General features: G+C 43.4%; 2 protein-coding genes across 2 annotated transcripts in view; one reads left to right on the forward strand and one right to left on the reverse strand.

The window, feature by feature from the left end:
• TDRD9 (tudor domain containing 9) overlaps nucleotides 1-19,735 on the reverse strand; it is a gene marked incomplete at its 5' end in the record, with an annotated part of 97,845 nt that extends 78,110 nt beyond the window's left edge. The window contains one exon of the mRNA XM_079130031.1: nucleotides 19,527-19,735. Within this exon, the coding sequence (XP_078986157.1) occupies nucleotides 19,527-19,735 (209 nt within the window). The remainder of the gene's footprint in view (nucleotides 1-19,526) is intronic.
• RD3L (RD3 like) lies at nucleotides 9,193-11,142 on the forward strand. The gene is made up of 4 exons (XM_079130062.1): nucleotides 9,193-9,239; nucleotides 9,359-9,497; nucleotides 9,878-10,183; nucleotides 10,529-11,142. Exons 3-4 carry the CDS (start codon nucleotides 9,885-9,887, stop codon nucleotides 10,812-10,814), a joined length of 585 nt encoding a protein of 194 aa, XP_078986188.1. The 5' UTR covers nucleotides 9,193-9,239; nucleotides 9,359-9,497; nucleotides 9,878-9,884; the 3' UTR covers nucleotides 10,815-11,142.
• Nucleotides 19,736-23,480: the final 3,745 nt, after the last annotated feature.

Consider the following 23,480-nt stretch of genomic DNA (forward strand, 5'->3'; position numbering starts at 1 on the left):
AAAAAAAAAAAAAATTATATTATGGGTGGGAGGGGTGGGGGGAAGGGAAAAAATAACAGAATGAATCAAACAACATTACCCTATGTAAATTTATGATTACACAAATGGTATATGTACAAACAGAGAAACAACATGTATCCCATTTGTTTACAATAAAAAAAATTATGTTTTTGTTCTCAATGACTAATTTAAGTCAACTGTTGTCAGAGAATGAGTGTGTACACTATTGATTCTTCAAATTTGAGACTCAACGCGATGGCTAACTTGACTAGGACAAGGGATGCCCAGATAGCTGGTAAAATACCACTTCCAGCTTCATCTTGTGAGGGCACTTCTGGAAGAGATCAGCATTTGAACCAAGAGACTAAGCAGACTCTTCCCAACACAGGTGAGAAGTCATCATCCAAGTGAGGCCTACCCAAACAGCAAAATGGAGGGAAGGAAGTATTATCTGTATTCTGCACTGGGACCACCATCTTGTCCTGCCCTCCACACAGAGTGCCTGTGAGTCTCCAGCTTTCAGGCTCCAGAACACACACCAGCAGCTCCACTACCCCAGGTCCTCAGGCGTTCAAACTTCATACTGAATTATACCACTGGTTTTCCTGGTTCCCCAGGATATCATGGGACATCAGGTCTCCAAAATCCTGGGACACGATTCCCACGATAATAATCATTTCATTGGTTCTGTTTCTCTGTAAAGTCCTAATACACTTTAATAAAATGCCATTCATATTACAGCTTTCTTTTACTAATAATTATGCTAATAATGCTAATAATTATGTCACCCTTTTTTGGTTACTGTTTGCCTGATATTTGTTCACTAATTCACTCAGTAAGTAACTATGGTCTGACTTCATGCCTGGCACTCTTCTGAGCACCAGTCACCAGTACAGACTTCCCTCATGGAGCTTACAGTACAGCTGGGTAAGGAGTATTAAAATGAGTAAAACATAAAGCACGTTAGAAAAGTGCACAGGGAGAAATAAGACCAGAAGAGAAGATGGGGCAGGAAGGACTGCAACATTAAAAAGGTGACAGAACACTGCAGCAGAAGTCTGAAGAAGGTTAAGTAAACAGCTATACAGGGTTGGGGTTGTGGCTCAGTGGTAGAGCACTTGCCTAGCATATGCGAGGCACTGGGTTCTATTCTCAGCACCACATATAAATAAGTGAATAAAATAAAGGTCTATCAACAACTAAAAAATATATGAAAATAAAATTTTTAAAAAAATACAGCTGTACAGCTATTCATGGGGAAAGCACTCCTCCCCAAGAATCCTGGGAAGCACTGAGGCCAGAGGGTACCCAGTGTGGTCAACTAAGCCTGGAGAAGGACTACAGGAAGGTGGTACCCAGAGAGGTACAGGGGAGGACTGGGGGTACCTGGGAGAGGCAGGAAATAATTAGAAAGATATTGGCTGTTGTTCTGAGTAAGATATGTTTTGAGCACACAGAGAAGTGACATGTCTGACTCCTGCTTTAAGGGTGAACAGGTGAAGGGGAACTCAGTAGACTCCTAGCATCAAGGCCAACCACCCTAGGGTGAACCAGAGCAGCACAGAGATCAATGGAAATGGGACAAGCAGGGCCAGCCGCACTTGTGACATATTAAATGTAGCAGGGCATGGAAAACTAAGGGAGGTCAGGAATGATCCTGAAGCTCCCGCTCTGGATCAGATAAATCAAGCACCCCATACCCTGTATAGAGCATCCCACAGCCATCTGGGGCCTCTGACAAGCAAACAGCAGCATGCAGATGAGGGAAGAAGGCCAAGACGAAAAGCCCCACCAAGCCAGGGGCATTTGCCGCTTATTTCTTCTGGTGTCTCCTGATCTGCACTCACTACAGGGCAAAGTCCAGACACGAGCCCTGCCCAGGCAGAGTGCCAGGAGAAGCCTCCAGCTCTGTGGCAAGGGGCGGCAAAGGGGCTGCTGAGAGCTCACAACCAGGGCAATTGCCACTTTGCCTCTTCTTTTCTCCATTCTCTCACTCTGGCCCACAAGCAGTACCATGGAAGGCAACAGCAACAGCAGCATCACAGGGGCTAGCAGGAGCCTAAGCCTCCCTTCCAGTGGAGGATCTGTGCTACAGAGGATTCGCAATCCCTCCTGTCACTCTCCCACTCTGCCCTCTCACTGCTTGGCCCAGGGTGTGGGCACAGTTGGATGATGGTGGCCAGAGCTGCAGGAAGGAAGAGGCTCACAAAATGGACCTGAGGCTGCTCACATATGGTCTGGCCCACGAGAGCCAGCAGACCTAAACTAAGCTGTGGGCAGATGGCCGTCAGGGGGTACACGTGCAAGACAGTCTCGGAAAACCAGCCAGATGCTGGAGTTGTCAGCCTGGGCAAAATGGGTCACCTGCGTTCCCCACAGGATGTCCAGAGGACACAGAGACCCACGATATGCTATTCAAGACTCCCAGAATACATGTCAGCATTACTTGGCATAGGAAGACCAAGAAATTCTCCTGGGTGGAGCAATGATCACTTACTTTGTATTGGATAACCAGTATGCAAAGTAACCAAAAAAGTCTGACCCTTATCGCACTGATTTCAAACAACTGCAAAGCAAATTAAACACTCAGGTACTTCCTTTTTTAAGGCCATAAAGCCCATATTCCATATTTGGTAATCTGGAAGCAGAAAATGCCTTGAGTTCCAAAAGGAAAAGTCAAAAGGAAGATGTGAATAAGCTTAATTAACTATGTTATAATTTAAAATGTATGACAAATATCTTTATGAAATATAAAAGGCAAGAACTGTGGTGATTTGCCCATTTGCCACACATACAAAGCAGCAAACCACGAATGCGTGTGAATCAAGAAGATATGACAACCCCATAGCAATGTGACTTTCAGCTTCAAAAAGTAAATGTAAAATATTTTAAAGAGGAAATAATACTGAGCAAAAACTTAACATCTTAGTTTCTCATCAAACTGTAGCTTTCAGTTTTCTGTTGAGGTGTATTTACCAAAGTGTACCACTCGACCGTCAAATATGCTCGCAAGGTGCAACTGTGGTCACCATCCATCTCCACAATTGTTCGCACTTACAAATCCAAACACCACCCTACAAACATCAGCTCTCCATTCTCTCTACTCTGAGATTTTGACTAGGAATCTACCTCAGTCAGTGGAATCCAACAGTACTGTTTTGTAACTGGTTCCTTTCACTTAGCACATCTTCCTGGATCATCTATTCCTCACAGGTCACAGTTTCTTTCCTTTTTAAGGCTGCGGTATTCCACTGCAAGAAGAGACCACATTCTGCATACCCATGTTATGGTTTAGAGATGAGGTGTCCCTCAAAGGCTCATGTGAGATGATGCAAGAAAATTTAGAGGTGAAATGTTGGTTTACGAGAGCCTTAATCTAATCAGTGCATTAATCCCACTAGGAATTTGAATGGTCACTGTAGGAAAACAGGGTGTGGCTAGAGGAGGTGGATCATTGTGGGTGTGCCTTTGGGTTTTAGATTTTGACCCTGGTGAGCTAAGCTTAGTCTCTCTGCTTCCTGATTGGCAATGTACTGGGCTGCTTTCCTCCTCCACACCCTTCCACCACGATGTCCTGCCTTGAGTTAGGCCCAGAGCATTGACTGTGACGTCTAAATCATTAGCCCCAAATAAATTTATCCTCCTCTAAAATTGTTCTTGTCAGGTCTTTGGAACACAGCAGTGAAACAACGACGAAAACACCACTCATCTGTCAATGGACACTTTGGTTTCTTCTGCACTTAGCTCCTGTGAATAATGCTGCCAAATGTGGGTGTAAAAACATCTCTTTGAGACCCTACCTTCTACTCTTTTTTTTTTTTTTATGAATACAAGGCAGCCCCTTCTACTCTGTTGGATTTAGACCCAGCAGCAAAATTGCTGGATCATATGGTTAATTCTATTTTTAATTTTTTGAGGCACCACCATACTGTTTTCCACAGTGGCTGCTCCATTTTTACATCCTCATGAAAATGTTTCTCCACCTCCTAACCAACATGCTGTCTTTTTGATAACAGCCATACTAATGGGTTTGAAGTAGTAGCTAATTATAGTTACAAATGGCATCTTTTCATGAGCTTGCATATCTTCTTTGGAGAAATATCTATTAATTTCTTTGATTTTTTTTTTTTTTTTTTTTTTTTTTTTTTTTTTTTTTGCTTTTCTCTCTTTGGCAGTGCTGGGGATGAAACCCAGGCCCCCTCAGGGGCTAAGCAAGCACTCTTCCCTGAGCTACATACAGCCTATTGCTGCTGCTGCTATGGAGTTTAAGGGAGTTCTTAGTGTGCCTATTAATCCCGAGTCATCTGATGCCTAGAAGGTACCTTCTCTCATTCCAGGCACTGCCTTTTGACTCTGCCAACAGTCTCTTGAGGTACAAATATTAATTTTCATGAAATCTAATTTATCTACTTTCTTTCTTTTGTTCTTCAGGTCTTCAGTGTCCTATGCAAGAACTCGCTGCCGAATCCAAAGTCTTTGCTCTATGTTTTCTTTTCACAGTTTTTGGTCTCACATTAGGTATTTCATCTATTTTTAGTTAATTTTTTATATGGCATAAAGTAAGGATCCAACTTCCTTGCCTGTGAATATCCACTTTACTTTTTTAACTTCATTTGTAGGAAAAAACCAAACTGTCTTTTCACCATTAAATGGTTTTGACATCCTTTCAGAAATCATTCCACCATATATGCAAAGGTTTATTTCTGGGCATTTTCTAATCTCCTCCACTGAAATTTATGCCTTTATACTTTTTTAATTACTATAGTCCGTAGTAAGTTTTAAAATCAGAAATATAAGCACCTTCAGTTTTGTTCTTTTTCAAGACTGCTTTAGCTATCCAGGATGTCTTAGGATCCCATATCAGTTTTTTGTTTTTTTTAAGATGTTGATAGACCTTTATTTTACTTATTTATTTATGTGTGGTGCTGAAGATCAAACTCAGTGCCTCACTGAGCCACAATCCCAGCCCAAGATTCCATATGAATTTTAAGACAGGTTTGTCTATTTCTGTAAAATACCTCACAAGAATTTTTTTATTGGTTATACATGACAGTAGAATGCATTTTGACACACTGTACACAAATGGGGCACAACTTCTCATTCCTGGCTGTACATGGTGCTGAGTCACACCAGTAGTATAATCATACATGTATATAGGGTAATAATGTCTATCTCATTCTACCGTCCTTCCCATCCCCACCACCCCGCCTTTCTCCCATTCCCTTCTGCATAATCCAAAGTTCCTTCATTCTTCCCTACCCACTCATCCCCACTATGGATCAGCATCTGCTTATGAGAGAAAATATTCGATCTTTGGTTTTTGGGATTTGCAATTTTGCTTAGCGTATTCTCCAACTCCATCCATTTACCTCCAAATGCCATAATTTCATTCTTCTTTAAGGCTGATATTCCATTGTGTATATGTACCACATTTTCTTTATCCATTCATCCATTGAAGGGCATCTAGGCTGGTTCCATAGTTTAGTTATTGTGAATTGAGCTGCTATAAACATTGATGTGGCTACATCACTATAGTCTGCTGATTTTAAGTCTTTTGGGTATAAACCGAGGAGTGGGATAGCTGGGTCAAATGATGGGTCCATTCCAAGTTTTCTGAGGAATCTCCATACTGCTTTCCATAGTGGTTGCATCAATTTGCAGTCCCACCAGCAATGAATGAGTGTACCTTTTCCCCACATCCTCACCAACATTTAATAGTGCTTGTGTCTTGATAACTGCCATTCTGACTGAGGTGAGATGAAATCTTTGAGTAGTTTTGATTTGCATCTCTCTAAACATCACAAGATTTTGATGCAATTTCAGTGAAGCTGTGGAACTGACATCTAAACAACGCTAGATCTCCCAGTTCATCCACACAGGGCATTTCCACTTGTGTGCCTTCTTTGGGCAATCTTTTGTACTTTTCATCATACCTTCCTTGGTTAATTCCTAAGTATTCTATGCTTTTTGATGTTGTTACAAATGGTTTTTGTAGTTTCCTTTTCAGGTTGCTTACTGTTTATTGTTGGTGCATACTGATACATGTGTGTTAACTTTGTATCCTATTGACTTTTATGAGTTCTCACAGGTTTTTGCTTGTATGGATTCTTTAGTGCTATGTAAGATCACATCAACTGTAGAGAGATAATTTTAGTTCTTACTATGCAATTCGATGCCTTTCATTTTGTCAACCTAAATAACAACAGAGATTCTCCAAAGATAATGATTTCAATTAGAAATAAGCAGAGCAAGAGCAAATGAAGAATGAACAAGTCCTAATAAACAATGAGTCTATTTGGGGAGGTGACGAAAGATAAGGTTTTTGTTTTCCTTTGTTTTGGTATGGTTTGGTGGCATGGGGGATCAAACCCTAGGCCTCATGAATGCTAGGCAGGTACTCAATCACTGAGCTACATCCCAGTCCAAAACAAGGGTTTTTAAAGATAAGGAGGAATACATGAAAGTTGTTTTGTGACAAGGAGTACATGGGCTACAGGCGTTTATCATAGGAAGTGACTTATTCATTAGTGGAGACAGTTTCAGGTGTGTGTTCTTGAGTATCTGGCTAGCTGTCCTCGTGACTCATGAAGCAAGCTAAAATTTGGAAAAGCCTTGGCAAAAGCACTTATGAGCATAAGAGCCCTTTAGACAATCTTTGTAACAGTCCTCACGGTAGGCATGAGCATCAGGGCTCTCCCCTCACAAAGAACCTTCTGACTCTATTTTCTTTGGGTTTGATACAGTGACTCCATCTTGGTATTAACAACTTGATCTCAATTCTTTTTCTTGACTAATTGTTCTGGCTAGAACTTCCAGGACTGTACTGAATACAAGAAGTGGTGGAAGTGGACATCCTTACCTTGTTCCTGATCTTAGAGGAAAGTTTTCAGTCATTCACTACTGAGTACAACATAGTAGGCTTTCCTATGTGGCATTTATTATGCTGAGTTTCTTTCTACTTGCAGTTTAAAGTGTTTTATAAAAAACAACCCCCCATAAAAATGTGACTTTTAACTTAAAAAAAAAAAAAGGTAATGCAGAACTTTTAATCCCATCACAAAGGAATTTAAAAACAAGTTTATTAGTCTCTCCATAATGAAAATTCTTTTTTGCAATCTAATACTGTTGAAAACTTAATCCAATGACCTTGATTGTACTATCTAAAAAGCTGCTCCTGGCTCCTGAGTTTGCCTTTAGAGGTTCCCTGATTTTTGTTTTTCCAGACTTCCCTTTTTATAGACTTCCTTATACCTCTTGAAGTTTTATATAGATACACTCATCATGAACAGTATGGTCCTATTTTACTTGGAGTCTTTCAAACTTCTATACTATTAGGCTAACAAGATACAGTCTAGAAAACTATGACAATAATCAAAATACTATTTCATAGCTCAAGCTTTATCTTACACATAAAATACCCTAAAGTGTTATAATTCATTATCAATAATTCACTTAACTTTAAAATAGTTAGTAAATAAAATGTGATATTAATCTGATTTTACCCTGATAAAGAGGAGTAATTAATTAAAAAGCACTTCCTTATCTCAATCTACAAACACACATTCTCCATCTACACATTAGTAGGAGGAACACTAGAGACTGCTATGCCATCTCTACTTCACTCTAACAACATCAGGAGAAAGAAATTAATTAAATTTGGAATGATACAAATAGCACACAACAAGTACTATGAACACCAGTTTATACGAGTAAGTGCAAAGGAAGGGTACTTGGTGTGAGCTGAGGTGGTAAGAAAAGAACTAGGAGCCTGGCATGGCGGCACACATCTATACTCCCAGCAACTTGGGAGGCTGAAACAGGAGGATCATAAATTTGAGGTCAATCTCAGCAACTTAGACCCTGCTTTGAAATAAAAAATAAAAGGTCTAGGCCATGGCTCGGTTGTAGAGCACCCCTGGGTTCGATCATCTGTACTGCCAAAAAAAAAAGAAAGAAAAAAAGAGAAAGAATAAACATTTAAGAAGAGTCAGTGTAATTAGAGCTGAGGGGTCAGAAGCAAGTAGAAGTGAGACAGTCAGGCCTAGCACTGCGTGGCAGTAGGTGAAGAACCAGGTGGGGAGTGATAACAAGGCTGCACAGACCTCGAGCAGAATATACTCTGATGTTTTCATCACCATTTCAGAAGAAAGAAATTTTAAGGCAGTAACAAGAAGGCTATTCCAAGGAGGAAGTGGCAAGGGTCACTGCGATTTGAGTATAAAACGTGGCAGGATCTTTCTGTCATGATAAACTTCATTCCTTCCCTTCTCAGAGCTGCATGCAGCGCAAGGTGCAAGCCGCTAGTGAGGGTAACACACTCTGCCTTCTGAGTTCTCGGGACCACCACACACGCTTGACCTCACATGCGGAGGTCTGGCGAGAACAGTGTCTGCTCTTCACAGCTCACTGGAAGGAAAAACAACAGAAGAAACAAAAGATATAAAAGGAAAAGCCACCATGTAGTTACTTCACAAGAGAGCCAGAGACCTTTTTTCCTTTACCTAAAATAAATCAGCACAATAAAGAGCACTGCACACCAGCACTCACTTAAACCGAGCTTCAGCTGCAGCTCCAAGCAAAACACCAAAATGCTTCCTGTGAGAATTGTAAGACTGTGCTTGGAACTACATGTTCTTAATCTGTTTCTTCCTAATAACCCATTATTGCCTTACGACTTTTATATCCAGAGATTATCGAGTGAATCTTAAAGTTACCTACTTAAGTGTTTATAATGTCCTCTAGCAGTTCTTGCTTAAGCACGCAAATCTAACTATTTTGCAAGAAAAGGAAAATAAAATACAACATTTGCTAAATATTTCACACATGACTGATGTCAGCATGTTCATTTACACAAAACTTCTCAGAGTGTGTATTTTGCAGATGGTCAAGTCTGATCCATTTTCCTGCTTTCATTAGAGGGGACAGTGACCTGGCTTCTAAATGGCCTGAAAGTTAAGCTGAAGAATGAAAGCAACATGGTTATTTTTAGAGCTCTACAGGCATAAAAATACAGCACTAAACTGTGACCTACAGCTATGCACAGCAAAGCATCACATCATGCGACAGTCTTCACTCCAGCTAGGAGTGCATCTGTGGTGCTTCAGACGAGGTTCTTCATCACTACCAAAGACATGTCGGAATGCATTTGGGACCAGCATCCATAGCTGCCGGCATCTTTTTCAAATAGAATGAGCTGCATTCAAAAGGCAGGCCATTATATAATTTGGGAAGATTAAATAGTAAGATATTTTTGTCATTTCTTCTAGCTTACTTACAAGGTGAATTAATGAGCACTCTCTCCAAATGAAGACATCACAACCTCATTCCTAACACAGAAAGTTATTTATTTCAAATACAGTTTCAGTGGGCAAATCAGGAGGCTTGTTCAACAGAGAACAAATCCAGGAGAACAAGATATGCCTGAATGAGACACGGCTTCATCACCAATTTGAATAAACTCTGGCAGTATCCCCACGTCAGATCCATCAACTTGGCAGGTAAGCTTTAAGCCTTTTCTGTACAAAGCATAGACCAAAAGTGTGTCTGTTGACAGCACTTTCCAATACGTTAATATTTTAAAGCCTCCTAAGAACTTTTAATAGGAAGTGTTATTTTCAGATATCATTCAGTTTGCAGATTATCTCTGAATTTGTGTATTTAATTTCTGCTTAGCTATGTAAAAGTATTTTCAAAGTTTGGTTTTTGGCATTGACCTAGTTAGAAATTTAAAGACTTTAATCCATGTTCTGATTTTGTTTTGACCTATCTAGTCACTGAAACTCATGCACTTTTCTGGCAGTTTCATTATTCAAACAAACATTTGCTGATCAGAACCATAAAACTGTACAAACATAAACAAGTGAGAATATTTCCACAGGTTAAAAATGCCACTCTTTGGTTGGATGAAATGGCCAAAAAATGATTCCTACAAACCCACACACCATGCTGGCTCAGACATAGTGACAAAGACTCTGCTTCGGGAATTAAAATGGCATCTAAAGGAGCGAGAGAGATTCATACAAGAGATTGAAAATGAGCAAAAAGTGAAAAAAACAGGTGTGGATTATAACTGGCTGAGAAACTACCAGAGTCCCCACACGACCATCTCAGGTACAGAGCAAAGACAACTTGAAGTTCTCTGTTCACAAGTTCAACCTTGTCAAACCGGAACTATTCTCAGCAGGTAAAAATACTGTGCTCTCTTGTGATATCTGCTACACCCAGATCTAAGCTCCTCACATATTTAGACTGTAAACTGTAATTAAATTCTTTAATCACATATATCAAATACCCATATACCAAAATCCCTAGAGATAAGCTAGACAAAAATACCTGTGGACATCTCACTAGTAGGAAATTTAATTAGAATCAAAATTTCTTTACTAGAAGCATAATTTTAGAGCCATGTGCAGATTACTCAAAAGGTGAGTAACTAGTAAATTCACACTATGTAAGCTGTATTTTGGAGATGAAGGGACATGACAAAAGAAATTTTCTGAATTGAATATTCATTCCCTCATTCCCCTAGATTTCGAGAAGTTCTAGCAGAAAATGATGTGCTGCCGTGGGAGATAGTCTACATCTTCAAGCAAGTGCTGAAAGACTTCCTCAGTAGTCCTGACAAAGGGACTCAGCAGGAGGTTCCACAGCACTCCTGTTCCCCCAACTCAGTACTCCCAGGTGAAAGCTCCAAGAGCCCAGAGAAAGATGAAATACCCACTGTCTCAAGTTACGTAGACAGGAACAGCAAGGACAGGCTCCCAGCATGCTCGTACCGGATATGGAACCTACCGTCCTACTACCCACCACGTTAAGGTTCCCACAACCAGGTATCCGTGTGCCACCCTAGAACCAGCACCCCTCATAGTAAGCAAAAGTGATGTGACTTGTTTTCTTAGTTATGAAGTCAAAGTTAAAATTCCCATGGATGTATCCTGTTTTAAACTGTTCTTTTTTAACCACTCTAAACATGCAATGTTCTCACTGAACAAGATGCTTTTAACTAACATGTTTCCTAAATATTTTTTTAGATATCTGAAGTGTTTTCTTATCCCTCAAACACATCTCACAGGAACCAAGGCAACTTAGTATAAATTTTGATATATTCTGTGTGAAAGTTAGTTAACATCGATTTTTATTCTAACAGGCGATGTATAGAATAAATGATTAATGTGAATCCTGTCTTTACAATATAACAGTGAAACACAGTCAATATCTCATTATGTGATGTCATTCTCAGCTGGGGATCAGAAAGGGAAGTAAGGAAGGAAATAACCTGCAATTTAAAAACAAAGTAGTGCCTTTATCCTGACTGGGATTCATTTTTAATCACACTTATTTTCTATCTTAACATTAAAGGAAAGTATTAAAAAACAGCTCTACAGGGACTGGGCTGTAGCTCAGTAGCAGAACGCTTACCTGGCATGTGTGAGGCCTTGGGTTCTAACTTGAGCACCACATAAAAATAAACAAATAAAATAAAGGCATTCCGTCCATATACAACTACAAAAATATTAAAAAAAAAAAAAAAAAAACTCTACAATGTATCAGTAAAAATAAATGGACTGATTTCTTATGCTACTGTCAAAGATAAACTTTCACTCCTGACATATAAATGTATGTTATATGCTCATGTAAAACAGCATATTATTTAATAAATAAAATTTTACATTTCATAATTTCATTAAAGTAGAAAATAATACATTAACCAAATTTAATCTTTTGTTAAAAAGCTAGACTCTTAGAATCCTTACCATTCCCTTTATTTTTCCTTTTTTTTGAGGTGCTGGGGATTGACCTCTATCACTCAGGTACACCCCGCTCCACACTTTTTGTATTTTTTATTTGGAGGCAGGGTGCCACTGACCTGCCCAGGCTGGCCTTGAACATGAATCTCCTGCCTCAACCTCTTGAGCAGCTGCAATTATACGTGTGCACCATGGTGACAGAAGTGGAAGAGAGCTATGCCAGGCCACCAGACAGAGAGAATGCAGGCCCTGCCACTCTGTCACCACAGTCCGCCTTACAGCCAGACTTGAAAAGGGAACGGAAGGTACACTGAGTTCTGAATTCCTTTCTCTCGTTTTATAACTCGCAATAACCTAATAACAGTGTTTTCCTTTTTTATTTCTTTTACTTTTTTTTTTAATGTGGTGCTGAGGATCCAACGCAGGGCCTCACGTGTGCTAGGCGAGCATGCTACCACTGAGCCACAACACCAGCTCAACAGTGTTTCTTAAGAAAGTCTTGGTTTACGAAATTTAAAAGTAGAGTTGTTTCTGGAAAATCAACAAATCAAATAGAAATTTTAACACAAATAATTTCCTGAATATTAATAAATCGGAGTTTTTAATATTAATAGATCAAAGTTATTATACTGGACTTATAATACCTACAGCTGGCAAAGGAATCAGGGTCAAAAATGCAAAGGATAACAAAGGGGGAGGACAACTGGGAACTCTGCAGTACATTTAATCAAGAGAAGGTGGTGTGCGCACAGTCACAGGAATGTGTAGCTAGGGAACAATGGGGCATGCGTAAGAATGTCCACAGGAAAGCACAAGACCTAACACCACGCTCTCCAACGACAGCCCAACCCACAGAGTGACACTAAACTAAGTCCTCTATGTGCCAGGAACAAGTATGTCTTCCCATTCAATCCTACCTTGTAAATCAGTGACTGACATTATTTCCACCTGACAGAGGAGCAAGATGCCCCAGATGGGTTCAGTGGCTCACCCGACATGAGGTAACTAGCAGTGGGAATTACGCCCAATCTGTCTCACTTGACCTGCCTGAACCTACCTTCTGTGCTCCAAATGTAAAATAACCAGTTCCCTACGTGACACATCCTCAAAGTCAACATAATTACCACAAGGCAAGGTAACACACGCCTATAACCCCAGTGACTTGGGAGGCTGAGACTGGAGGATTGTAAGCTCAAGGCCAGCCTCAGCAATTTGGCAAGGCCCTGTCTCAAAATGAAAACAAAATAAAAATCAATATGCTCAAAATCACCAATCATAGAAGTTTGTTTTCTAGAAGAACAAAATACAAGAGAGAAACCATCCGGAACATCAAGACAATGCCCAGGGCTGGGGAGATAGCTCAGTTGGTAGAGTGCTTGCCTTGCAAGCACAAGGCCCTGAGGTTCAATCCCCAAGACAATGCCCAAAACACACACACTAGAAGTACAGCTGTTCAAACACTTCATCAAATAGCACTGTCCATCTCAGTAAATGACAGCACTCTCTACCCATCAATTCTACAAGCCATAATCTCATCTCTTTTTGGTCTCAAGGTGGGGGAGGGGTCCAATCCACAATCACACAAGTGTGAAGATGATTGGCAGAGCTGGTCTTTGGTTATCACAAATAAGCCTTTGACATGTGATAAATGCTTAGAGGAAAAAAGAAGGTGAAACAGACTAAAGAGATTGGAAAAGAAGGTAGAGGAATTAATTCTTTAGCTATGGGAGCCATAGGAAATCTCTCTAAAGAGCAGATATTTGAAAAGGGCCCCAAAGATGCAAGGAATCTGTCATGGGAAGAAACAGGGAAAAGTAAGAGGGGGATAATCAACACAGAAGGAAGAGAAAATGCACACGATGAGTGGTGGGAATGGGGTTGGTATCTTCAAGACGGAGAAAAATGCAAGCATAGTCGGAGTGCAGCAAAGACAGCAGTGCATGACACAGGTGCCAAACGAAGCAACAGTGGGCGAGGCACAATTCAGTCTCAATCACACCCAGCAGCCGTCTTCTAAAAGACCCCTAGTGTGACCATTCCACATCGACCTCATGCCAGGCCTTCTTCTAGTGCTAGAACAGATCATTAGTAAACGAGGGTGGGAAACTAGGTGGCCAGAAATGGTGGATTTTTATAATAATCCAAGCAAGAGACACCTGCTGTTTGGTCTAGGGTGGTGGTATGGAAACAGAGAGCTGTGCTAATTCTGGAAGTAAGTCACAGCACAGTTGTCAGGACCCCCCAGTTTTCACTGGCTTGCCTGAATGCACGCCTACACACACACACACACACACACGTACAGCCACGACCCAAGGATCAGGGCACAATGCAACTATCCTAGCATACTATAAGCACTCAATAACTGGCACCTACTAATGCAGTTCACTCATTCAAATAAGTATCTTCCTACTATGTGATAAGGACTTCACTAAGAGGTAGAGATTTAGTGATAATTTGTCTTCAATAAGTTCTTCCGTGGGGAAACAACCCATAAAATAACTCCTATAAAGTACGAAGAGATTCACATGCAGAATGCAAAGCAAGTTGCTATTTGCTGGGGCCTCGCTCCCTCGTTTTCCTCTAACCCTTCCCACTGCTCCTGCCCAGTCTCCTACACTCATTCCATCTCAACCTCTGAACACCAAGCACCCTGGCTTGGGCTGTGGACCTCTTCTCTCTCTACACCCACTCACCAGGATCTAGCACCTGCAGTCTGAGTGGTCTTGCCCCACTGGGCCCAAAGCCCTAACCTCAGGTGTCTAGTTCCAATCAGACTTGTCAACTCTAAACTGTACACTTTATGCCCAGAGGCATTTCAAAGTTAAACTCCTGGTACAGCCCACCACAGGCCAGTTCTTCCTGCAGTCTTGGCCTCCTCCTTGATAGCAACACCTTCCAGTGGCTCAGTCAGAAACCTGCATGCCACCTTTGACCACCTGCCCACTCACATCCTGTGTCTGGTACAGCTACGAGGTCCTCACCTCTATCTTAAGAGCATATCCCCAATTCAACCATTGCTTACCACCCCCGACTTCCTTCTTGGTCTAAACCACCATCCTATCTCTTGCCTGGATGATGTACTAGTCAGAGTTCTCCAGAGAAACACAACCAACAGGATATGTGTACAGAGAGATTTACTTTAAGGAATTAGCTCACATGATCACAGAGGTGCAAGTTCAAAATCTGAGGGCAGGGCAGCAGGCTGGAGACCCAAGAAGGGGCTGCAGTCTACATCCCATGTACCTGCTCATATGCTGACAGAATTTCTTCCTGCTGAAGTGAGGCCAGGCTTTGCTGTATTCAGGACTTCAAGAAATTGGATAAGGCCCATTCACACCATGAAGGGGAACCTGCTTTACTCTAAATTCAATTCAAATGATAATCTCATCCAAAACACGCCTTCACAGAAACATCCAGAGTGTTTCTGTGACACTAACTCTGCCATGATGACACATAAATCGGCCATCACGGATGATATCCACAGGCTTCTTCCTGATCTTATTTCTACCCTGACCCCCTTAAATCATTCAGCAGTAATCCTGGTACCACCATAAGTCACACCATGTCTCAGCTCCACTCAAAACACCAAAACCTCCTCCAGTGGATCCCAGTTCCCACAGACGAAGGAGCAAAGACCTCACTATGACTAACAGACAACTCACAGTCCCTGTTACCTCTCTGGCCTCATCTTTTATCTCCTTTTCTCTACTCCAGCTGCACACAGTACACATACTCCAGTGCTTTTCTAATCAATGGAGAAATTACCTAACAAACAATCTGTTAAGCAAAAGATCTTTAAAAAACATGGACTTTCTGGTGTGTTATTCAGCTAACCAATACTATAACAAAATACTTGAGGTAATTACAAAGAGAAAAGATTTATTTTGACTCGCTGTCTTGAAGGTTCTAGTTCACAATCAATTGGCCCCAACATGGCAGGAGCCATGGCAAGGCAAAACAACTCACCTCATGGCCCAAAAAAAAGAAATGGAGAGAGAGGGTTTGGAAGCCCATTATCCCATACAAGGGCATGTCCCCAATGACCTAAGGACCTCCCAATAGGCTCCACCTCTCAAAGTCCCACCACCTCCCAAAAGCACCATCTTGGGAACAAATCCTTTAACATATGGGCCTTTGGAAGACATTTTAGAGCCAAACCACAACAGTGAGTGAATAGAACAGATATACATTAACATCTGTGTGAGGCCTAAATACCGAAAGGCAATAAGGCAAAAAGAAAAAAAGCAATATGCTTTGGAGTCAAAGACATGTATTCTCCAACATAATAAAATGCAGACTGGATCCAGGTCAGCTTCTCAACTTCTCTGATGCTTGACTCCCTCAAAGAGCAAGACTTTCCCTATCTGTGGAAGGACTGCCACTTGGTATAATGTCCTACACAGCAGGTATTCAGCTCACAAGACACAGCAGAGGAAAAATGAAGAAGGGATCTGGGTGAAAGCTATCTGCAGGGAAGCACACTTCTAAGGTGTTGAGTCAAAGGCACAACAGTTGAGAATCATGCAAGAATGTCATGAGCCAGGAGTTAATGTAAGCCCTGAAGACAGAGGAGGTCCCAGCTCAGAAGGCACAAAGAAGCACTGGACAGTGGGGATGAGTCACGGCTGGGAGCCACGGCTGAAGGGAGCCAGAGCGACCGCCCTGAAGGACAGTGCTCAAAATGCCCTGCACAGCCCCAGGTTACCTTTCTCACGTGCCAAGTGAAGGAGCAGGACGGTCTGGACAATCAGAACAGTACGCTCCAGTACCACGTGGAGGAGGAGGATGGGAAGCCCCGCAGCCACTGGAAGCCAGATCTGCAAACGACCCACCCTCACCCTCAGGTCACCAAGCCCCACCAGCCCAGCACTCCAACCTCTCACTCAGGACAGCAAGCAGTGCTTTTCCCACGGTAGCCCTCTCTTACCCACACTCTCCTTCCAAAGCAGTTCTCTGAACTATCTGTGATAGAGTCAGGTATCCTCCTGTTCACTACTTCAATGCTGGTGGCCACTGGTCATTAAGCTGACCAACATTCTCACAAATGACACCAGTAACTCGCTGAAAATGATCACTAAGTGACTGCTGGCACACGGTACTGTGGGACAGCCCCAGGTTGTGAAAGCCACCTTCTTCTGTGTCAAATGTTTTCTAACTGAAGCCCAAAACACAGGCAGAACTCTCCTCCACAGGAAAGACACTGTTCAACTTACATCTGGGCACCCACTGTGTGCCAGGTTTCATGGGTCAACTCACCCAAAATCTGCAACCCAGCTCTACTGTGTTGGTGTCCTAACTGCAGTGCTGCCCTAACAAAAGATCACCCACTTAGCCAAGAGATGGACTACCTCCCAAGCCCAGTTAAACTCACCTGGGTCCTCTGCTTAGGATCTCACAGGCCAAAATCAAAGTGTTGGCAGGGCTGCATTCCCTACCAACAGTTTATTCAGGTTGTCAGTCAAATTCAGTTCCATGCAACTATATATGACTAAGTACCCATTTCCTTACTGCTCTCAGTTAATATCCAGTCTTGGATTTCACATTCTTCCTTATGCTTTTCATAAATAAGAATCTGACCATGATGTTTCAAATCTTTCAAATCTCTAACTTTAGTCACAGAAAATTCTCTGCTTTGAAGGGCTCATGTGATTATATTGAGCTCACTCAATCTAACCAATCTCCCTTCTGCCATGTAACACTACATATTCATGGGTTATAGCATACCCCTTTGGGGGTCACTCTGCCTATCACGACCATGTGCTACATGAAGTTGGGCAAATCACTCTGCTATCCAAACCTGTTTCTTCCTCTACAAAATCATCACAGGTGATTAATAATGCCAAAGAATTATTAGCATAACTAAGTAATGTAGCTGCATTTAGTTGAGTGTCTACTACATGCTAGAAACTCTAGCACTGGATATACATGTTTACAGCCCAGAAAAACACTTTCAGAGGAATGTCATCTCAACTAGATCTACTAAGAAAGATGTTGTTTGCATACAACTAATTAAGTATAAAAGTTAAAGCAATTGTGAAGGCTGAGGTTGTGGCTCCGTGGTAGAGCACTTGCCTAGCATGTGCAAGGCACTGGGCTTGATTCTCAGCACCACATATAAATCAATGAATAAAATAAAGGTCTATCAAGATATAAAAAAAATTAAATTAAAAAGAATTATAATCATTTTATAATTTTACGTATATTGAATCAAATACAATAAAATGGGGCTTTTGTCCTTTTTACGTTTTATTGCTCTGAAAATTCATCTGTATCAATTTTATAAAAGTTTCAATCTGTGAAGAACTGGATTATCTATTTATTTATTTATTTTACAGTTCTGGGGATTGAACCCAGAGCCTTGCATTTGCTACACTCTACTACTGAACTGCACCCCCAGTTTCAAGAACTGTAAATTTAAAAAATTGATCCTTAGTAGTTAAAGTGACATTTAAATCCATATTTTAAATTTCTGACAAGGTCAATAATAATTTAATTCCAATATCACAACTGAGTTATTTCAAGCAATTCATTTCACCAGTTTACACTGAGTAGAGAAGATGGCACAGGATCATTCACGAGAATCATTTGAGTACAAAAAGCAGCCACTCCTAAGCAGCACAAGGGGTGTCTGTCCCTGCCATGTCCCCAGAAAACAATTACCAAAAACCCCAAGGTTTTTGAAAGGACCCTTACAAAAGCTTGAAGCAACGCACAGAAACTTAACCCATAGTCTGGGCCTAACCATTAAATCAGATGTAACCTACCAACAAGAATAACTTTACAAAACAAAAAACACACTCCCAACTTCAAAGGTGCTGAACTCAGGGTGGAGCAGAGTAATGGAGATTCTCCAGCATAGCTAGAGGGACATCTCAGGCTGTTTTTATTAAAGACACCAGATCCAGGTCTCCTCTGAAACAGAGGCCATCCCCCTGCCGTATTTCCAACAAACTTACATGATCAGAACAACGTAGAGCAGCTAAGTACTTATGCCAAAGAATTGTGAGAGGAGGAAGGTTAATAAAACTGAACAAAGATCCAGCATTCAAACCTTGGTATTTACCCAAATGAAATGAAAACGTGTCCAGAGAAAAATCTGCACAGAATCTACAGCAGCTTTATGAACAACTGCTCAAACTTGGAAGCAACCAAGCTTCAGCAGGTGAATTTGGTACATGCAAGGGAGGATCAATCAGCGCTAAAAATGGAAATGCTACCAAGCCATGAAAAGGCAGGAACGTCAAATGCAGATCGCTAAGTGAAAGACGCTGATACGAAAGGGTACATACTGTTGCTTGCAACCGCGGGACATTCTGAAAAAGGGAAAACGATGGAAGCAGAACAAAAGACCAGTGGTGCACAGGGGCCGAGGGAGGGATGAACGCGCGGGGCGCATGACTTCTAGGCAATGAAGCTGCTCCGCAGACGGCAGAACGGTGGTGGACACGCGTCGTCACACGCTAGCCCCAGTGCGCGGAAAGTAAGACGCCAAGCGCGACCCCTTATGTGGACCACCGACTCCCAGTGACCACGCAGTCTCGGGCTGGTTCATCGGCCGCAGGCGACGCCGCGCCGAAGCACGTGCAGTCACGTGGGCACCGGGAGGGGGACCCACCGGAACTGTGCGCCACGTTTCCGGAAGCGCACAGCTGGGGCCAAGCGCAGGGCCAGTAAGTGAAGAGGCTACACCGGGCAAACTCTCGAGGCGCGGCCTCCGCACCGGCAGACCGAGGGCCAAGCGGCGCTCGTCGGGGCCCTGTCCCGCTCCCCGCGCCCTACCTCCCGAGGGCGGCGGCTGGCCGGGCCGGGGCGGGAGCTGAAGCCCGGGCCGAGGGGCCGGCGCTGGGTGCCGCGTCCTTGCGCTGCGCCTCGTCCCTGCCCGCCTCCGCAGGGAGGGCGGGCGGGGCGCCCAGCAGCTCCACATTGGTCACCGCCTTGCCGATGGTGAACCAGTCGTTGATTTGGTCGACCGTGAGCTTGCGCAGCATGGTGGAAGTCGGCGTCGCGCCTCCTCAACCGCCTGCGGAGCGCGGGAACAGCCAGGGCAGGAACGCCCCGCGCAGCGCCGCCGGCGTTCCGGAAGCCCCGCCCCTCCCCGCCCCAGCCCTCCAATCAGAACGCGCGGCGGGAAGGCAGGGCCAAGCCCTCGGCCTCGTGCCGCCCGCCCCGCCCGGCCGCGCGACGCCTGTCGGGAGTCGCTGCCCGCTGAGGCCTGGAGGCGGCCGAGGGGGCGGGCGGCAGTGACATCCGGTCCTGGGGAGCCGGACCGCGAGCGCGGGGACTTTGCCCCTGGCTATTGGGCTGGGGAACGAGGCAAAGAAGGGGTCGGGGAAGAAAGAGTCGTCTCCGCGGCCCCCGAAGGCGAGATGAAGGAAGGCGGGCGCAGACGGAGTCACAGGGCGCGAGTCTGGACGTGCGGCCAGTGGTGCGGGCGAGGCGGTGACAGAGGCGGGTGGGGCGGGCCCAGAAGGAAGAGCGCAAGAGCGTCCCCAGGACGGTCAGCTTCCTAGCTGAGCGAAGTGCCCCTGGCCGTCAGGTGCGCTTGGGTTCTCGTGGACACAGGCGGGGATCCGACCGAAAGACTGAACTAGGCGCGTGGACACAGGGTACCGGGGAGCGACGGTAAGGACAGCGTGGACAGCGGAGGAGCTCGTAAGAGGACCAAGTCAGTGCTCCCCTCTCTGGCCCAGGGGTCCCTTCTCTTGGGAGAATTCTGTCAGTTACTTTTGCTAATTCGGTCAACCTGCTGCTTGCTTGCTGTCTTTGTGTCCTATTGGTCAACTCTGCTGAGCAGAGACGATGAACCCAGACCCTCAAGACCCCCTAGAAGGTAACGCCTGCCACAGGTGGCCCGCATAGCTGAACAAGACGAAATGGAGTTTATCCTCTTCCCTAGTAAACCTGCATCTCAGGCGGCAGTGTCCTAGCCGTAGCTGAACAGAACAGGTGGGGCCAGTGGGCCAGATGTGGAGGTGGTTGCAATGCAGAGAGCAGCTGAAATGGCCCAGGCCAAGCTCCAGGGGAATGAGGGTGGAGGGCACCTGGAGATCAGGCTTCGTCTTGGACCGAGGTGCTTGTGTGGTATAGAACAGCAGTGTTCAGGCTGTGCCTAGCTCTGGGTTGCTCCATATCAGAGCAACAGTTTGCCATGAGTTTCTCCATTTCTGAGTACAAGTGCCAAGGTAGAATGACTAAACCTTGTTTCTACAACCACTCTCTGCCCAGCACAACCATAAGGCACAGCTTTTAATTTATTCATGCCAATAAACAATGACTGCCTGGGAACATATCAAATTAAATCAGAAGCACATGGACAGTGGGCATATCATATCATATCAGAAACACCAGACACACAAACTTATCAGTCACATTAGATGTAACCCCCCCTCACCTAAGACCCATAAAAGGAGGTATCTCAAACTGCTGTGGCAGCATACTGACCCATCACTTGGTCACTTGTCACGAACCTTGCCCAGGAAAATTGCCACACAGAGAGTCCAAGCCTGCCCAGGCTTTGGCTTAGCACTGTTTCTCCTGCCTGTGGCACTGCAAGCTGGCTTAGAAACTGCCTGCCATCAGGACCTTCTCCTTTTGAAAGCTCCACCCCCGGGACACCTTCCAGACTGAGTTTTTAACTCCTTGCTGGCCACCTATGGTGACTTTGGCACTTGTGTCCATGCTCTGCCTTTGCTCCTAGTGCAACCCTTGTGGCCACCTTAAATCCTCTTCACCTTTCCATGACTTACACTTATCATTGTGTGAAGTGTGATGTGGGACTTGAGTGTTAGGGATATTAGTGATTAAGGATATAATGGCATAAAAGAACTTGTGATTGTTTCAGTCATGACACCAACTAAAACCATGTGTAACTGGTGAGTTAAAGCTGATTAAAGTGATGTCATTTATGAATTTATTCTCTTTTAATAAGTTCAGACATTATGGAAAGACAAAAATGTGTCCAGTTTGTCAGTGGCATAGCTCACTCCAATGCACCCTGGGAAACACCCTGAAAGATGGGGCAAAGGAGAAATACCCAGCAAAGGTATACAAAGGAAGAGAGCAGACAAACAGGACTGCCCACCATCATCACCTCCCCAGTGTCCAGTGAGAGACTGCCATGAAAGAGCCACATGGATGAATGCGTAGGGGGCATGCAGAGGATGGCATGGGTCACTAGTGTGAAGCCCAGTTATACACTGGAAAATGTCCCAAAGAGGGGCAAATAAGAAGCCAACTTATGAATGTGCAGACAGAAGCTAGAGTAGTTAGAGTGGAGCTACTGGTGTCTCAAAACATGAACCCAGCTTCCTACCAAGGCATGAGTCACATCTGCAAACCCCAGCCCTGTCACTAACTTATGTCAGAATTTTTGGGTCTCATATTCTGACTTTTTCAATTATTAGCCTCTAAAAATTGCCTCCCAATGTACAAAGCCATTGAGACTCCATATGTCATTCAGTACTGATTGAAAAACATTACAACTTCATGCTTCGTGTGAAAGCTAAGACATAACTCCGAATTTCATTAAATACACTTCAAGCATTTCCAGAACTGACATTTGTTACTCCTAGAGTGTTGCTCTTCCAACATGTTATTATCCTTTCTCTAGGCCACAATGTGTTTTTAAGTGGAAGGTGTTTTTTTGTTTGTTTGTTTTTTGTTTTGGTTTGGTTTGGTTTTGGTACCAGGGATTGAGCCCAGGGTCACTTAACCACTGAGCCACATCCCTAACCCTCCATATTTTTTATTTTGAGACCAGGTCTTGCTAAGTTGCTGAGCCTGAGTTTGAACTCTCAATCCTCCTGCTTCAGCCACCCTATGATGGAAAAACAAGACCTGATTATAAAATGAAATTTTAGGAACATATTGATGAAAAAACAATGCCTGGGGAAAGCGTTAATTCTGCCTCCACCTCTGTCAGTCTTTCTTCAGGAAACGTAATTGACGTAATTAACGTGGGCCCCTATCTTTTGAATTGTAAGTGGCTGTGGCTAGAAGTCTGACTAAACGTGAAATGTAAACACTCCCGTGCCAGGCTTTCAAGGCCAGAGATTCAACAGATGCATTTGAAGACTCTTCTCTTCTTACACTCTGTAACTTTCTAAACTCTTTAGGAATGTAACTGCATCATTTAATTGCTAGGCCAGTTAATTGCTGTCTAAACTATAACCTTGTAGGTTTAGTTCTTAGAAATATAACTCTTAGGGAGGTAAATTCAAGTCATCTTGAGTTGCTGCTACTTGTGGTAAAGGCTACTTAAAGATAAGTAGCTGGCAAGTGTTTTACTGCCTTTGTTCTGCACCTGTGAATTACTTATTGTAAATTCCCTGTGCATGATCTTCAGTCACATGGGCCGAGAATTCAAACCCACCAATGTTGTAATGGTTAAGAAATGATGGCAAGGGCTGGGTTTGTGGCTCAGTGGTAGAGCACTCGCCTAGCATGTGTGAAGCACTGGGTTCGATTCTCATCACTACATCTAAATAAAAAATTGAAAATAAAGGTCCATCAGTGTCGCAAGCAGTAAGAGAGGACTCAAGCTTGGATCCAACAAGTGGATTTTATTCATGCAATACACACTCAACTTACCATTCCTGGGGCTGGGGAGATAGCTCAGTCGGTAGAGTGCTTGCCTTGTAAGCACAAGGCCCTGGGCTCGATCCCCAGCACCCAAAAAAAAAAAAAAAAACTTACCATTCCTAATAATAGCAAGTCATAAATACATTGAAGATT

This window comes from Sciurus vulgaris (genome assembly GCF_902686455.1).
Source record: "Sciurus vulgaris genome assembly, chromosome: 2".
Classification (NCBI taxonomy): domain Eukaryota; kingdom Metazoa; phylum Chordata; class Mammalia; order Rodentia; family Sciuridae; genus Sciurus; species Sciurus vulgaris.

Bases quoted from the DNA above. Each gene is read 5' to 3' on its own strand.
- RD3L (XM_079130062.1), top strand. From the start codon at position 9,885: ATGCCACTCTTTGGTTGGATGAAATGGCCAAAAAATGATTCCTACAAA. The intron at 10,184-10,528 runs GTAAAAATACTG...TCATTCCCCTAG, and splicing joins ACCGGAACTATTCTCAGCAG to ATTTCGAGAAGTTCTAGCAG.